The following is a 19,503-nucleotide window of genomic DNA, read 5'->3' as shown; positions in this document are numbered from 1 at the left end:
CAGTTGTTTGCTCTCTTTGTAAACAAATTGTTTTTTAATGGTTCGAGTTTGGCGCCATCTAGTGTGTAGCTGTTTTGTGACTTAAAATCTGATGAAATATATTTTTGAGGACTGACAGTCAGTACCTTTTTATAACTTGGCGAATGATAGCAGTCGAAATTAAAGTTACTTAAAGTCTAAGATAATTAAATAAATCAGTTATTTTCCATAAGTTAGAAGCTATTCATGATCTGACAGAATAAGAACTAACATGATAAAGAAATGTACAAAAACAAAAGGTGTTTTAGTCATAATTAAAAATCGCCAATGGAGATGGACAGGTCATAAAGCCCAGAGGCCAGAAAAGTGAAGTAAAACAATTATGAACTAGTTCACAGGTCACAAGAAAAGAAAACGAGGCACCGTACAGACGATAGGTCGATGAAATCAGAGTAACTACAAGTGATACATTGATGAGGAAATCTGGCAACAGAACCTTATGGAAACAATTGGAGGAGGCCTTTGCTAAAGAGAAACAAACAAAGATCCTGAGATACGAACTGATTTATTCATCATGTAATTCGTCTAAATAAAGCCTAATATTATTTTTTTATTAGAAGCTATTCAAATTGACGGAAAAGGGAAGGGTAAAGCCTTGACGAGTCAAGGATGACGTCACTGTTATGACGGTGCTCGCTTGCGAAAGAGAGAACGATATGTTTTTATTTTAGACATAAATTCACACCTTTTATCTTCGAAGGGGTAGACTAAGGCATTATTGGTACATTGGTGTACACCCAAGATCACACAAGATGCTCGACCCGGGCCTGAATTCGAGACTACAGATACTTATAGACTGTTAAAAAAATGTAAAAAATGCTATTTATATCCAAAAAAAGGGTAATAAATTACTTAATGAACACATACGTATTAATTAATATTACTTAATTAAAACGTATGTGTTCACGTTCATTAAACAACATTCGATATTTTATGTAAGAGTAAATAATATAATGCGAACCTGGAATCAAACTCGGGTAAAGTCCAACTATGATATTATGCCACAACCATAATATTAATATATTTTATGAATTTAAATAAAATCCGATTCAATTGCTTTGTTTATAGAATTTGTGGCAGTTATGTTGCTCAGTTGTACTATTTAAGAAATGTCTGTGTCTAAATATTTAATCTTTTAGTAAATAACATATTGTTTATTTTAAAATATTATCATTCATATTAAGTGTAATATGTACTTCAATATCCTGGGATACTCAGTTTGCCAGAATGTTTTTTTAGAGTGACGCGTATCTTCATTGAGAATACCTTACATTTGAAAATACGCAAACAAAATAATCATTAAAAATAATAAAAAAAAAAAAATATAGCAGCAATTGGTATTATGATAAATAAAATAAAAAATACATTCGAATTAAGAACCTCCTCCTTTTTTTAGTGGGTTAATGAAACACGAGACGAATAAAAATATTTTTAAAATAAGTACATACATAGAATATTTTATGCACGTAAACAATTTAAATAATTGTACTTGTGATTATCTAAATATTCAACAATTTGAGTCAACTCTTTTAAGTATGCAATCTATCTGAGACAAGGGCTCCCAAAGTTTTTACCACGCTTAAAATACCTAAAATAGAAACGTTCCACTTCTCTTTAATGCAAGGAAGAGGAAGCCAGGAACTCTCCAAGCATCTTAACTAATCTTATAAAAAAAAAGTTTATTTGTTACGCCTTTAAGCCTTTATCACTCAAACCCGTGATCATGACATTTTGCATATAAGTTGTCTGTTGTACAGAAGAATATATAGTACCTTTAATCCAGAAACAAAGTACTGTTCCCAAGGGATAGAAATTGGTTGATAAAATCTACATGAACGCTCCCTTTGATGTGTTGTCGCACCTCTCTAGGGAGGCGCCCCTCACTTTGAAAACAATGACCAAACATGAGGTAAGCTAATCAATTTACTAAATTATTTCACTCCATCTAGTTTGCTTTTCCTAAAAATTGAGCCATTCATTATTGGGTTCACATGCAATTAGGTGGTTCAGACTTTCTGCTTTTGCCTAATAAAAGAAGATACATCTATCATTGTCACACAGAACCACAATATTATCTATTGCAAATATGTTACACACATTTTTTGGATACCGAAACAAAGAGTATCATTTTTACCGATTTCGTCAGACTACGCCCTTTGTTAGTTTGTCTAACATCCAAAACTGTTGAACAGCACTACCTACATTGCCTAAAAATGGCTTTATTATAATATTCTAATGTTACCCTCTTGGCGGATATTTAGCAAAATCTTAGCATTCGCTATTTGTATTTGACCTTGGAAAATACATCTTATCAAGTCCTTAAATCATCATACATATTATAAAACAAAGTTCTTCACCGCGTCCATCTGTCTGAACGCGACAAATTCAAAAACTACTGAACGGGTTTGCATACCGCTGTCTTCAATGCACGGAGTGATTCATAAGGAAGGTTTATGTGTAATTCATTGAACTATGCAAGGCCGGGGCGAGGCGCTAGTATTATAAAAAGACTTTTAAAAAAGTTTTGTGTATTCGTTAAAAATAAATGCATAAACCTCTTTCTAATTGGATTTATGTTCAGAATTAAATGGTAAGTGTGCCAAGCACACAATGGGAATGAAATAAAAAAAATATTTCAGATTTTATCGTGGTTTTTTATATTATTATTTTCTCTCGACGTTTCGAAGACTTTGCAGCCTTCATGATCGCGGGGGGACCGAGGTGTTGGTGTTCCGAAAAGTCAAAGTTATAATATCTACCACATTATTATCCTCGTGAATATGAATGCTGCAAAGTCTTTGAAACGACGGGAGAAAATAATAATATAAAAAAAACGCGATATAATCCGGAAATTAGTTTTATTTTAATGTCTAGCAGTGCGTACTCACAAGAAATCATAAAAAATTCATTTTTTTAGGTAACTGGTCACATTGGCTAAGCCACGATCAAATTATACTATAAAAATAAAATAACATACTATCCAGTTTTCTGTTGATATATTTTTGTTCTTTTTGCATATAAACTAGCCTTTATGATGATTTGTTATTACAACTTATTACTAGCTTTGACTTTTTTTTAGTGATGCGCGAATATTACTCCACTGCACGTGATTATATATATTTTCATCTTATCCCATGTTAACGGTGATGTGCGTGCATTAGCTTATATAACTATTGTGACTATGTACAAGAAAGACTTGGAAAAAAATACAAAAGAAGTACTGAACAATTGATGACAAAAAGAAAGCCCGGAGTTTCTTTCTGCCTTTCTTCTTCGGGTAGTCATCACTTAGGTAGCTAGTGAAAGGCTGGTAGGTTAGCTAGGCTAGGGCTCATGTCCTCACCGGTGAGGATCGCGACGCGTTACCCTTCTATTTCCTCCTACTTGCCAGCCCGAGCTGGTTACTTCGGTTTGTACCTAGTCTTTTGTATAAACTTTATCCCTAATTTAAAATCTCCATAGTTATATAAGTGATTTTAATAGTTGTTTAGAAATAATAATTATTCTTATTCTTTGTTTTGACGTATCATAAGTGCAACTTTGTTCGCCTACGTGATAAATAAAGTATTTTATTTTATTTATTTTTTTTTATTTTTATAAGTGGAATAGCATTCAGATAGATTATCAACAATTGTCGGTAATTCAATAAAAAAAACTATAATTGTGTAAAATTTGGTTCAGTTTCTACGTTAGCCCTTACTATCTTACAACTGTTGGTAAAGCCAGTAATAAAGAAAATATATTAAAAAAGAAATAAAAATAAATTGTATTTTCTTTGCACGCATTCTTCACGCATGCGTCACTGTTCATATTAATAAATGTGTTTTCCATGTAATAAAAATTCGCGACATGACGTCACAACCTAAGACTATTTCTATTTTAGCGTGGGTTTTTACAATAAACAACTATTTCCATGAACCGATTAGTCGTTTTACAAATGTCCTGATTTACTACATTGCAATGCAAATTAGACCGCAATATTATTTATGTTACTTTAACACAAGTTAATATGTAAATAGCAGTTAAAACCGCAAGCACTTGTTGGTCTCTCTTTCGAACTTATGAAGATTTGCGTGTGGATAGAGAGGCAAGATGTAGGAAGTTTGATTCTTTGTACTATCCTTAGATGGATATAATTGAATTATTTGTTTATTTCGAAATAAAGGTTTTTTCCTAAGCTTTTGTGGTAAATATAAATAGATAAATAAAATAAAATAAAATACTTTATTTATCACGTAGGCGAACAAAGTTGCACTTACGTCAAAGCAATGTATAGGAATAACAATTATTATTTCTAAATACAAATAAAAAATACTTATATACCTAAATTAAATTAGTTAATTGTCGCACTAGTAGAAATTAAATAAAATTTTCATACTTTTGTTTGATGTTCAAGTAATAAAACTGCTGAGCCGGTTTTAATTGGAAAATATACGACTTTATAGAAAGTAAGTAACATTATCCCGGGCAGATTACGCAGGCAGATTCGCTAGCAAAATCGAATTAGCAATATTCATTGAGGACTTACTGCTTGACAGCAAAAGCAAAGCGGTGCTTACTGCATACCCAAGACTGTGGAATTTGGGCGGTCTAGCGTAGCGGACAATGTAGACTTTTAGTACAAGCTTTGACCACGGCTCCGGTAGCGAAAAATGTTTTTCCCGAATTAAAAGTCCCGTTTTTTTATTATGTCGGGATAAAACGTTTATAGCAATGAGAAGTAATGTAGCTTCCTATTAGTGAAAAAATCAAAATCGGTTTCGTAGTTCAGGACATTAGCGCATTCAAACAATCTCTTCAGATTTATGTAGTAGTATAGATATAGAGAAAACATAAATATTATATTTCTACAATACCTTTACCTAATATTTTTTTTATGTGAATACACTTTCATTAACATCACAATAAAATGCCACTAAATTTGTTGATTACTTGCATTTCCTCTTAAATTATGTACGTCATTTTAGTTTGCAACTTAAACTATGTGATAGATTATTAAACAAGGAATATTTTAAAAGTTTCAAAAATCCCTAAATTTTGCCTATATTTACAGAAATTATTAGTAAATCATCGCATATTACCGCCAGTATCTCGTGTGCCTTAATTATATGGATCGAATGCTCAAGGTCGTTTGTTGGAGGGATGCACTTAATACGCATAATAAATAAATACAAGGTAAGCAGGGATTAGAAATATTATTTTTATACGACATTTTTCATATAGTATAAATATACCAATATTGTAATGCAAAGAAAGTAGATGTCATGTACTAAAAGGCCATTGGCGATAACCCACACAGAAACGTGACTTCAACAATAATAATAATTTCTACGCAATCGCATCGATATCGTTGTAACAGCCATGCTGTAGACACATTTGTCTACAGAATGAATGGCCCGATTGGGCTGGAGTTTTACGGTCTTATAGAAAACAATCTCGTAAATTATTATATTAAAAAATGTATTATTATTGCAAGCATACGTAAAGATTTTTTTATTATACTGAATGAATGTTAATGATTTATTATTTTCAACGTTTGTGAATATGTTTGCATTTTTATTACGCTGAATAAATTTGGATGGAATTTGACACACTAGTAGGTCAGGCCATGTTCTGGGATTACATTTCAAAATTTAGGTTATTTCATAGGTTACTTTTACCATATGCATTTGTTAACTCTAGAAAAGGACTCTTATGGCAACTGAGTAACGAGCAATATCTAGTTTTAATAAGAATAATCGTAAAATGGCAATACATGGCTATTATGGTATATGTATTCGGTGACCCTGGACCAAATGATTACCATGTAAATAGATCTAATAATGAACATTCTGGAATTTTATCGGTGATATCATGATCGTTAAAACTGTTAAAGTATAAAAATAAACTTAAACGCATTTTACACTAAATAACAATTCATCGTTACACAAAAACGTTATGGTGGGGTTCCGAACGTGGCGTCAATGGCTAGACGCGCGACACCAGCATCAGTACTTTTAAATATATTCATGCTTTATCTCTAACAGGGTAGGTATAGGTGCAACACGTATACCCACTCTTCACCGAGTTGTCATTCTTCCCATTATTACCTGATAGCTAGGCAGTAAGTGTATTGTTACAAAAAGCAGTGATTTTACTCTGCCAGTTTTGTTATGATAAAAAAAACACCTTTTGGTAACATAGTTGATAGTAGATTACATAGTTGACTTGATATTCATACATTATGAATATCAAGTCTCAAATACTCATTCTTTATACATACACTGTATTTTTACCCCAGACTTTTATTTCAACAAAACTGACAAAATGGACATACTGAAAATTTCGGATATTAAGTAACTAGAAATCTACGCACTATGTAATGCAATAAATTGTTGTGTAATTGAATTTTGAATATTATTTCAATAAAAACAATGTCGATAATAGTTTGACAGTAAAAAAATCTGCGCAGCGCCATATACGCATGGCCCCTTGGCGTTTGTCGCTCGGGTTAGAAATGCTCCTTAAGTCATTAAACCCTTCTTCGTATGGTTAAGAAAACTTTTTTAGTTAGACTGGTATGGAATCCTCCGCGGATGTTACCGTTCGTAAAAACACATTCAACCAAGTTTTTGTTAATAATCGACATAATTCTAAAAGCATGCCAGATATTAAACATAATTGCTACATTAAGGTAACGATTGATGCAGTATTTTTCCTAAGTTAACAGTGTAGAATGATTTCTTATGTTTACGCGAATAGACACTGTAATAACTATATTTTGGATTTTATCGTGGTTTGTGGTATTATAATTTTGTCTCGACGTTTCGAAGACTGTATCTTTCATAGTCACGGTAGGGCTTAGGCGTTGGTCGTCCGAAAAGCCAAAGTTAGAATATCTACCTACATTTTATAATTGTAAGATTTTTTTGCTGTTGACGTTCCCATCTACTGAGAATGAACTTACAGTATATTGAAGTCGTCGCCGGTCTTTTATACCAATTAACAATATAGTTAAATAAACGGACATTATTTTAATAGTTCCAAAGAGGCTGACTGTCTCGGTGGCGTAGTTGTTACGTCGGCCGTGTTGAGGTCTGGATTTCGATTAGCAAGTCGTGCAAAGCGATATTGGGTTCTTCTTCTCAGTATCAGCCCAGAGACCGGAATTTGTGCCCGAAATGGCGATAGGCTCGCTCCCTATCACATCATATTAATACTATATCTCAGAACTTGGATATATTTATATGTAACCTGTCAGAATTCACTGAAATGGCTCATAAATGTATTGAAATAAATTGTTAAAATTAAATCTGTATAACATCGCATTGGTTTCAACTGTTATAGTATTATAATGTATGTATAAATAAATAAATAAAAACAATAAAAATAAATTATGGGATAGGTTACACTCGGCGGAAAGTGGGTGCACATGCTGCGCCTTTGCCTACCCCTTCGGGGATAATAAGTGTGAGTAGTTCAAGAGATTAACGTGGGTTGAAAACTAAAGCTAAGTTAGTTAAGTTGCATATCAACGATTTTTTTATACTTGTGTTCAGACCAGACACTAAAATTAAACTATTTTTCGGATTTTATCGCGGTTTTAATGTTGTTGTTACAATGTTGTAACTTTGACTTTTCGGATGAACAACACCGCAGTCCCTCCGTGACCATGAAGGCTGCAAAGTCTTCGAAACGTCGGGAGAAAAGTAAAATATTCAAACCGCGATAAATTTCGAAAAATAGTTTAATTTTAATGTCGAACATTCGCGTAAACATGAAATCATTAGACCAGACACTACCTAATCTAGGGTATATACTATATATAATTGCATAATATTTTGCTAAGTTCTTTATCTGCAAAACGAGGCCTTAAGCTAAGTTTCTAACAAAATAGGCATGAAGTCTGAAGTGATAATTAATTCAAATAAGATAATAATGGAAAATACCCAAGGATTCCAAGGTGAAACATTGTTCATTAATTTATTTATGTTATTGTTATTTTAGACATTTTTATTAAATGGGAATGCTGAGACCAGTTGATGCTCCGTTAATATGCCTTGCCAGTTGCCAAAATTGTCGTAATTTATTAAAAATATGAAATACAAATCTTTACTAATATTATAAAGAGGAAAAGTTTGTGAGTTTGTTTGTTTGTAGGTTTGTATTGGCTAATCTCTCACATTAGAAACTTTCCCGCCCTCGCACCCACCACTACCACTACTCTAAGCCAGGATCAGCAGGAGCACGCGTTTTATGACACTGAGCGGTGATGCTCGGCGAGTCTCAGGGAAAACTAATTTGTCTTTATCGGAACTACTGAACTGTTTTTGAAAAGTCTTTGACTAATAGGAAGCTATTACTGAGAGTTATATGCAGCTGGTGGTAGGATATATTTTATATCCGCCTGGATAGCGACCACCGTATACAAGGTGTTAAAACCCGCCGTAGTGGCCCACGTAAGTATGTCGCGTTCCGGGATCAGCCTGTATATATCCGATTCCAATACACCGGCGTAACTGTGTCGACTGCTGGAGGTAATTATGTCTAGTTACTCGACATTCTATTGGATCCCACTCCACTTACCATCAGGTGCAGTCACTTTACGATGCCTGTATAAAAAACATGTAAAATATTGAGTGAATTTTGTTTACATTTTAGAAAGAATCTCAATAATGAACCATAATGCAATAAGTAAATACAAATTATTCACCGTTTAGAGATAACAAGGCAATGGAAGCGACTGGAGACGTAATATCTGTTACATAATGTCCTATTATACACATAATACTTAATTAGCGGTTATTTTCATAGAGTTGCTATAGCAAAATATAATATTAGCCCTAAATTATATACTGTGCCACTGTTCGGCACGGACCTTCGTTACTAGTGGGAGAGTTTAGGCCTTAGTCTACCACGCTGGCCTAGTGCGGATTTTCAGACTTCACATAACCTCAAAATTCTTATAGAGAATTTGTCAGGTATGGAGGTTTCTTTGCGATGTTTCCGTCACTGTTAAAGCAAGCGACTCCAAGAATACACACATAACTTTAGAAAAGTCAGAGGAGCATGCCCTTGGGTTTTGAACCTGCGGATTTGTCTCGGTAGTCCGTTCCATTCCTAACTAGGCTATTATGATTTATAGCAAAATAGGTTATTTTTATTAAGAAATAAGCCTGTCGTATGCAAGACTCGTAGTCCTGTATGACAATGTATATTTGCCGCCAAGCAGCAGTGTGCATTATGCTTCATCTATAATGTTACTAAGCTATTTAATATAAGGTATATATGCCCTATTGACAATTTAGTGCAGCAGATATATAATATGCTCAAGCTAGTGAGTGTAGTGCAGTGCTTTATAATTCAAAATTTTGCGTGGTTTTGCTATACTTCGGCAGTCGTTACTGATAGGTTAGCAACTCGCTTGTATCTTCTTTAAGTTGATAAATATGGTAATAACTATCTATGTTTATTTAATGATATAACATTTTTATTATTGATTCACTGATAAAATTACGTAGATATAAGAATCATTGGCAATAAAAGACGAGTTTTGCATTTAAGTTACATCATTATCAGCGCAGGATGTCCACTGCTAAACTTGGGCCTCCTCCAAAGATTTCTTGATCGATCTATTGACCCGAATACAAGAACGTTCTGCGACTTTTAGTAAGTATTCTGTCCACCTCGCGGGTGGACGTCCGAAGTTAGTTACAAACACAATGAATTTGGAAGTTAATAAGGCATGCATATATTTGTAAGGTCAGTGGGCCTTATATCGTCAGAGAGGGCGAATCCGTCTTTTTGTGATTACGGGTGGTCTAATCGAAGCGAAAGCCGCGATAGCCTAGTTGGTTGTGGACTGCCGAGATGAATGTCCGCAGGTTCAAATCCCAAGGGCAGAAACCTCTGACTTTTCTAAAAATTATGTGTGTATTCTTTGTGAATTATCGCTTACTTTAACGATGAAGGTAAACATGGTGAGGAAACCTGCATACCTGAGAAATTCTCTACAGGAATTTTCGAGGGTGTGTGAAGTCTACCAATCCGCATTGGACCAGCGTAGTGGACTAAGGCCTAATCCCTCTCAGTAGTAGAGGGGCCCCGTGCCCAGCAGTGGGAGACTATATAATACAGGGCTGATATTATAATCGAAGGACAGCTTGGGGAATCGTATAGGTAAAAGAGTTAGTAGTGTCTCTTGCCCTAACATAAATATTGGCAAATTAAAAAAAATAACGGGTAACGTGTCTGGTTAGAAAATGTTTGAGATAATTTTCCTTAACACAGCTGGTAACATTAACGTGTTTAGTGTTGCAACATTACGCAACGTATGTCATTACATCCGGCGCGAAGGAAATATACCGTATTGAAACATTATACTGAGACCTTGGGAAACTAGAAGTTTAACATGACTAATTTCGCGGGAAAAATATTTTTTCTTGTGATTTTATGGGCATGTGTCATACGAACTGCTGAATCAGTTCTTTATTATTTAATATTTTATCAATTACCTACATATGTGCTGCTGAATATGTTATTTAATTTTATAATATTTTATCAATTACCTACTAAAGAGCTTAGGATGATGATTTACTGGTAGGATATATTTGATATCCGCCTGGATAGTGACCACCGTACACTAGGTGTTAAAACCCGCCATATTGGCCCATATACGTGTGTCGCGTTCTGGGATCAGCCTGAATATACGGTTCCAACAAGCCGGCATAATTATGTCAACTGCCAAGGGGTAATCATATTTCGACAGTCGACATTTTATTGGACCCTACTCCCCTTATCATTAGGTGCAGTAATAGCACTTTACCTTCTACGTATAAAAATACCTAAATATATATATTTACACATCACACCTTTATCCTCAAAGGGGTAGGTGGAAATGCAACTAGAGTAAACACTTTTCCTTCAGACGTTTAGTCAAATGATGCGACAGGAGACGTAGCTATAGCCGTATAGGGCACAAATACTCGTGGTCTGATACTGAAGAGAAAAAACATCACACACGGGATTTGAACCCGGGACCTCTCAGCGGTGGTCGTGCCGCAAACCTAAGTCTCCAAGGCAGTCGTATTATATTTATACTAAAACAATGTCAATACACTAGTAATGTCTCTAGTGTTGAATTATATATAAGTAAGAAAGTAATAAATTAGGTAGACTAATAAAATATTAAATATTATGTACCTATTATAGTATATTGAACAATAGACAAACGAATGGAACTTTATAGAAAAAAGTTTTAGGACATCCTCATGGCCTTTTTTCCCCACGGTCATCTATCAACATATTTTCGAATTAGATACACTTGGTATTTTTACTTAAAAACGTTATTGGCATAAATATAGATTCGCTGCGGTCAATTTGTTGACCTTTGGCGCCAAAAACAATGTTTTTGCTTTTTCGAGTGGGTTATTTTGATGCCTAAAAGGTATTTTTACGTATTAGTAATAGGCTATTTAAAATAAAGCTACTTACGGTTAAAATAAAACATTTTTCTTCAATGTAGTTCACTAGTTCTTCAATAGCACTTCTTCACTTATTATTTGTATTTATAATCGACTTTGAAAAGATCATAAGTCGAGTGTATCACAACATTAAGTTACAAAAATATTGTTTATTTAATAAATTAGTTTAGTTGTAAAGTTAAACACGATATTTTGGCCGCAGAGGGTGAGCTCCTGCAACAACAAAAAAAACAATAATGTATTTTATATCTAAATAAATATTAACTTAAAAAAGGTGTTGAAATCGACCAAATTTTGGTTTTCAAGTCAAACAAACTAAAATACTGGTTATATAGTGGAAAAACATAATATTACACTACATAATATAGGCATGTTATTGATGTATACTAAATAAGATCAAAGTACACTAGCAACAATTTTGTATTGCATAGCGCACTCTTAATAAAATAATGACCCAATGCAAAATTGCCAATTTGTGGGAGTCGTCAAACAACCATTTTCTGTTTGCGACCTTTTAGTTTTTCCCTTTTTTTTTCATGCTATAGGTTACATTTTTTACCCATCTTTAATAAGCTCAATTTTATAGCAACTTAAAAAAAAAGGAAGCAAACAAAAATTTGTTTTCCGACGACTGCCACAAATTCACGATTTTAAAATAGGTCATTATTTTATTAAGAGTGCGATAGATAGCATTATTAAGAGAAAATTAGATCAGAATAATACCAAGGAGGTTTAAATAATTATCTAATAGGCTAATGCAATTTATGAAAAATGTTAGTGTCATAATATTTCTTATTCTGTCAAAAATAATCTTTCTTATAATAAACAATATCAGCAATTAATAAAAATATATTTTATCGTTTAGTTATAATACATTACTTACCTAATATATACCTTATAAATATTTAAATACAATGTTTAAAACTACTATCACAGTTTAAATGACGTATTACAAAAACGTATTTTTTTAAACTACCCGCATTGGTTTCGTAATTTCTAAAATAAGTGTTTCTGGTCGTATACTTTCCAATTGTACAAAACGTGAATGCCTACCAGTTGCGAAGGGTCCATATAACCTTATTTCTGCCGGCTTTTGTTTATGTATAATTTATATGGAATCTAATTACCATCAGAATGGTTTGCGGATTGCATTTATGCATATTAGTACCTATACAGGGTGTTCCAAAAATAGTGTCAAGCCGAGGTCCAGAGATAGAGCACCTCTTGGGGTATCCGAATCACCCCTATGGACGTTCCGCGATTTTTCATACTATTCCAGATTTGAATATTTTTCTGAATTTTGGAAAATTTTCGATATGAACAATATTTTTTTTTTTAAAGTACAATACCTCTAGATATTCTTTTGCAGCTAATTTTTCATTATTTGTACTTTTTTGCTAAAAACAATCAGCTTTGTAACTTTAATGAAAATTATTAAAATATTGGTGTAAAGTGAAAAACTTACGTTCTAAGAATTATGACTTAAATTTTCTACTTTAACATAATATATGAGATTGAAATTAAACAAATTTTCCGGATTCTATCGCGGTTTTTTGTTTTTTATTTTTCTCCCGACGTTTCGAAGACTTTGCAGCCTTCATGGTCACGGGGGGGACTGAGGTGTTGTTCATCCGCAAAGTCAAAGTTACAATATCTACCTACATTTTACAATTATACAACTTTTTTAAAATTTTAGCTGTTGGTGGTCCGATCTACGCAGAATGAGCTCACAGTGTCTTGAAGTCTGGCAGCCGGTCTTTTGGGTTCCGATTTAATTAAATGTAGAACTGGATCCCAGGCTTGTGCAAGCTTTTAACCATCTTCCCTATTGAAATTAGGATGTTTTTTAATTTCAATAGCCTCGCGAAACATCCTGGGCAGGAATCGGTGTTCTTTGGCGAGGATTTGTGGCTTATCTAGTCGCAGATAATGATTGGTGCCTCCTTCAGAGTGTTCAGCGACTGCAGACTTCGTGAACACTCTGAAGGAGGCTTCACTTCAATGTCTAACATTCGCGTAAACATAAGAAATCATTATAATATATGGGGGTGATTCGGATACCTCAAGGGTGCTCTATCTCTGAACCTCCGCTTGACACCATTTTTGGACACCCTGTATGGTGTGTCGGGTTCTCTTTCGGAAATTGTCACCTTTCGCCACTGAGGCCTACATAAAATATCTTTTGAATTTTTGAATGAAATACATTCCTGGCGACGTCATTAAAAGATATTGCAAATATTTCTGAATGTATTCTTACTAAATAAATCGAAAATCTAATAAGGAATTGGGTGATCAAGTACAAACCCTACAAAAATTTTGGGCGAACTAGTAATTAGATCTTTATTTTATAAGCGTGAAAGTTTTTATTCATAACATTAATTTTATGATTTATCTCATTTTATTTTTGGTTTTATAACGCCTGCTTCTAAAATAATGTTAAGTTTCAAAATTAAATATTTGCTTAAAAAGATATCAAAGGTGTTACATCCGAATTCAGAAAAAGTTAAGGTTGCTATTGTCTACAGAAAGGCAGGAGCGAGACTGACTCAATCTTCCTTTCCTCATTGTCCATTTCTAAAAACTTTACTTATATCGGAAAAAAAAAGACCTCGTTTCAAATCGTCTTGACATGCGCTAAAACTGACCAATTTAGTCGTTGCAGTAAAATAGTTTTATCTAATCAAATTCGGGTTACTGTGAATTATGTTAATATTGTTTATTGTAAAAGAGTTGATAACCAGTGTTTCTCAATAACAATATTGCCTAATATAAGTTCTCGCTTCGAGTATGTGGGGTAGAGATGCCCCACTTTTTGAAATAAAGTTTTAATTTAAAAAAGATTATTATAAAATATACATTGATAGACCCGTTCTTGAACGTCAAACCCGTAAATAAAAATAAAAAACATTTTCTTTACGTATGCTTTTTGAAATAAGCAAAGAATATATCAAAGATAATAGACGCCTACGGTAAAGTATTTTTGGCCCATGGGCTTCTTTGGCATGTGATATGACAGAACATTACATACTAGTAACAGAACAAAAACCAATTTTCTAACTGTTTAAATTACTTTATACATAATCATGAATTGAATTGTACTCATTGTTATTATTATAAATTATCTAGTATTGTACCAGGTCCATGCTAGGTATATAACTACTGGACATATGAGACTTAACATCTCACGTCTCAGGATGGCGAGCGCAGTGGAATACCCAACAATACTTTGTAATTCAAGGTGTTGGATAGTGTTTCTACTGTTTATGGGCGGTCGTATCGCTTACCATCAGGCAAGCTCGTCTTGTCATTCATAGCAATAAAAATATATCTACTTTAAGACAAAAAGAAAAACAATATAGACAGTACCAAATAGTACTTCATTTCCAAGTTCGAATATACCTAACAGGAAATAAATTCAATATGACGCAAGAACAATCATATTTTGGATTAATCAGTTTTGTTTTTATAAATAAAACATTATTTAAATCAGATTATGCTTTGGATAACCTTTGCATGTTAATAATTACATGTTTTATAAAATTTAAACTGTAGTACGTAAGCAATACTATGCTATAATAATTTAACTTTTTGCAGTAATTATTATCATGTAAAAATGCAAATTTGTTGTTAGTTTTTGGTAGAAAACAATTTGGGGAAGAATTATCTTAATTCACTACAATGCACAGACGTGTTCATTGATGTTAAAAAGGTACAATTATAATATTGTACCTAATGTAGTTAACGCTGTAAAATTTAATTTCCTTTGCACTTCAAAAGATGAATGAGAATAAATAAAGTGGCCAGTTATTACTCTAGTTTATTTGCCTCTGGTAATTACAATTTAAATTAAGAATGGAGCGTTCTAAAATTCCTTCCGCATTAAAATAATAAAAAAAAACTTACAAAAATATAAATCCTTTCCCGGCATCCAGTCTCATTGTAAGCCACTAATATTGCACTGTCAATACGCTTACGTCTGCTATATAGTTGAATGATAAACTAAATGCAGATTGGTTGTACATCGCGAGACACAGAGTATTCCGCAGATAGCTAAATAGAACACATATTTACTTATTCATATTATAAATGCGCAAGTTTGTGAAAATGTTTGTTTGTAGAAGTAAATGCAGAAATAGCTGAACGAGATATAATTTGGCACATGTCTTGAAATAATACATACATTTTATACCAGTAATTTACTCCCATGGAAAATAATGGAATTATTTAATCTGATATTTTTTCAAATGGCGCTACTGTCCTGTGTTTTAGTGGCTTTTGTAGCAAGAAAGATTTTTACGTGAGCGAAGCTGCGAGCAGTTGCTCCTTATTAATATTTAGTCTTCATACATGTAGTGTAATGTCTATTTGAAGGGTATCTATAAAAAGGCTGGATCTATTTTGACGGGACTTTTACTATCAGGTAGGTAACTTTTAGTACATTTTGACGGAACTTTCACTACCAGGTAGCTAACTAGGTAAGGATGTGTCTTTTAGACCGAAATTATTCAGTGTGACGGGAAAACATCATCCAGGCCTAAAGTGACTAAGGAATGGTATCAGCTGTTTTAAAATATATATAACAATATCTACACATAACATTTTTGTAATGTCGATGAATTAGAAAAGTTTCTTTCACCGATTGTCAATATTATGCCGCCCTAAGTAATAGCACTCGTCTATCTATTTCATAATCTATGACTACAAACACGCTAATCCCAATGTTTCTAAGTTATTTTAATGATAAACCGACTATTTGTATTCCTAATTATTGAAATATATTTAACGAACAATCATTAATGCGCTTCGTTCATTGACGATTCCTGCGATCAATGATTATGTTAATGAGGTATTTTACTACAAATTAATGATGAGACGAGCAAGCCGCTCGTCTGATAACTCGCACAAGACTAGCTTCACTCTGATGTTTAAACTTTACATTACAAAGTACTTTATTGGATTGAACTGTAAATTTTAGTATTGACTTAGTAATTATAATGGTGTTTTATAATACTTAGTAATAATATTGGCTATAATAATATCAGCCCTGTATTATATACTTGCCCCCTGCTGAGCACGGGCCTCCTCTACTACTGAGAGGGATTAGGTCTTAGTCCACCACGCTGGCCTAGTGCGGATTGGTAGACTTCACACATCTTCGAAATTCCTATAGAGAACTTCTCGGATATGCAGGTTTCCTCACGATGTTTTTCTTCACCGTTAAAGCGAACGATAAATTCACAAAGAATACACATATGATTTTTTAGAAAAGTCAGAGGTGTGTGCCCTTGGGATTTGAACCTGCAGACATTCGTCTTGGCAGACCGTTCCACACCCAACTAGGCTATCGCCGCTTATATTGGCTATAATTTACACAAACAGTATATTCACTGTAGACTTTTGAGGCTATGTGAAGTCTGCCAATCCGCACTAGGCCAGCGTGGTGGACTAAGGCCTAATCCCTCTCAGTAGTAGAGGAGGCCCGTGCTCAGCATTAGGACAGTAGGTATATAATACAGCCCTGAGGTTATTATAATATACTTAATTACTTAATATATTACGGGTATATTAAGTTCGTATCAAATCTAAATACAGCTTATTCCGTCGTTTTTTGTGAAACGAGTTTTCCTGTGGATGTTGTGGTAAAATTAAGCAAAAATCAGGGATGTCCTAAATTCGAAGTTAATTCAAGTAAATTCATTTATTTTTATACGCAAAAGTGACTTTACTAGTGAAGTTAAGTAGTAAAGGAGGGTAGTCCATTGTCGCGAGACATTATTTCCAGGTTCTATAGGATTCTATAGAGAGATGATTATCTTCACTCTCTCTTTACCAGTACATGCTACTACCAGCGAAGCCAACTGGTTGCAATTTAATTCACTGTATTCACCAAACTGTATACTCAATGATATTCAATAAATCTACAATGCAAAATACGAATAAAAATGAAGACGAAGTAAATTTCACATCGTAGGCAAAGTCTTCGCAGAATTTCTTCTACAGAATTCTACATTTACTGGATACGTATTTTAGCGAAAACAGTGAATTTAATTCTACCGAAAAAAAAGCTACGAATATTTGTTTGAATTCCTCGTCCAACTTATAAACACGTGAGCTCGATACTGCAGGGCAGAGGTCAGATAAAAGGATTGCAGCCAGGCCAATGGCATAAAAATAATATTAAGCAACGTGACTACATAGGATTTCGCAAAGCAACACCCAAATTCTGTAAAAGCAGGTTCAGAATCTGGAAAGCATATCTCCTATAGCAACTCCTGTTATGAAAATCTAGATTATACTGACGGTGTTACGAGCTGATATCTCGTGTTTCCATCGCAGGTCAGCAGCACGCACTGTGAATGTAATAGAGTTTATATTGCAATCCATTAAACCATATTTCAAAGGTTCATAAATTAGGAAGTAACCACGCCAAACTAACATAGCTTATCCACCGTTGCAAGTTCCAGGCCCGTCACCGTTACATCTCTCAGCCAGATTACAAAAAAATATATATTCATTTGAGATGATCAGACGTTGATATTGAGTAATGAATACAATGTGTATGACGGATTCTAAGCTGCTTGAAAATATTCCCCAAAATCACATTTACAAATCATCGTAGCGTGTGAGACCATTCCATCTTACTCGCCGCTGCAACACCTGCAAGTCAGGTCGACACCACATTTCATGGCCTAAGCAAAGAACGAAAGTTACTTCATTCCAAAATCAAATTTAAATAAGAACAAGTTCTACTTCAATATATTTGTTCTGACATATTGAGAGATAAATTAAAGAGGTAATCAACCTCATAATACGAATCGTATCATACTTTTTATATGATTTCGCGACCAAATATGAACCTGTGTGGAGTTTACTAACTCTGTTCGCGTGACCAGTTAGTAATTGGCATTATAAGATCCAATAATTTGAAGACTTGAGAAAGCCAAATGAAAATCGAAAATGATATTTAAATTCATTCATGCGTTGATAAACTAGATTCGAGTAGTACTAAAGAATAAAAACCAAGAACAGTATAGTTAGTTATAGATTGGACATCACCAAATTTGAGCAATTGTCAATACTACCATTTGTCAATGTCATTGTCTTAGTCGAAAAGTCTGTCTGACAAGACGTCACAAAGTCCTTAGGTATAAATTACGCTAATATGTCCAAATCTTGCAGATCACGATATTAAAAAATATGAAGTATTTTACATGGGTCTTTTGCTATTTCACAGTAGATTGAGTAATCATCGCATGAGCGCAAATTTTTGTAGGACAATGCTACCAACGTTCGCTCTATATAATCTTGGAATTCTTTGGTAAAAACCTTTAAAGCAGGAAGCATAAAAATATTTCATCTAGTAACGGCAAATTAGTCCGAACAGTAGGTCCAAAGAAGTCGAGGATATCCATATCGAAAAGTTGAGGCGTCAGAAGTATGCATCAGAATTCGTCTCAAGAAATTTACTTACGACGTAGTTATTGTGTCTTTTTTATTTCGGCACTGCTCTGAAACAATATATCTAGTCTACTATAATGATTAAAAAGATACGTGGCGTTGCTAAAAATTCCAATTACCTCGAAAAGATACGTAATATTCCTATTAACTCAACCTAGCCTAGAGGATATATTCATAGACAGTCTCTACGCTAAGATCCTGCGATTTTACACTATAGTGGACCATGATTATTTATACTGGAGTACCACACATACGTGGTACCCTTCCAAAAATAAACCCAGTTATTTGTAAATAACTGGGTTGTCTCCGTTATGATTTTGCAATACTGTCATATGAATGATATAATTTATCAATGACATATTTTAGAAACAAGGAATGATACATTAATTACGTTACAACATTTTCTTGAAGGATTTGTTTAAGTATTTTTTTAATTCTGGTTATTTTCGTTATTCCGAAATTTATAATATCAGTAATCACAAAAGCCATCTTAGTCTTTAAGACAAACTATAATGAGATTGGCGCTGCTTATAATGAGATATAC

The 19,503-nt window shown here is 33.7% G+C and overlaps 1 protein-coding gene across 2 annotated transcripts in view; it reads right to left on the bottom strand.

Moving 5' to 3' along the window:
• The window catches only part of LOC115446359 (scavenger receptor class B member 1), a 61,015-nt gene extending 45,500 nt beyond the window's left edge, over positions 1–15,515 (bottom strand). Inside the window, exons 1-2 of one of the 2 annotated variants that reach the window (XM_030172982.2) lie at positions 15,405–15,515; positions 11,512–11,714 (exon numbers count right to left, since the gene is read on the bottom strand). In XM_030172982.2, coding sequence (XP_030028842.1) covers positions 11,512–11,527 — 16 coding nt within the window. In that variant the 5' untranslated portion in view covers positions 11,528–11,714; positions 15,405–15,515. Of the gene's footprint in view, positions 1–11,511; positions 11,715–12,384; positions 12,440–15,404 lie in introns of those variants that run through there. The other variant, XM_030172983.2, reaches the window with a different exon arrangement.
• Positions 15,516–19,503: the final 3,988 nt, after the last annotated feature.

The sequence above is a fragment of the Manduca sexta genome, chromosome 28 (assembly GCF_014839805.1).
Source record: "Manduca sexta isolate Smith_Timp_Sample1 chromosome 28, JHU_Msex_v1.0, whole genome shotgun sequence".
NCBI classification, from domain to species: domain Eukaryota; kingdom Metazoa; phylum Arthropoda; class Insecta; order Lepidoptera; family Sphingidae; genus Manduca; species Manduca sexta.
This window is presented reverse-complemented; position numbering and strand designations above follow the sequence as displayed.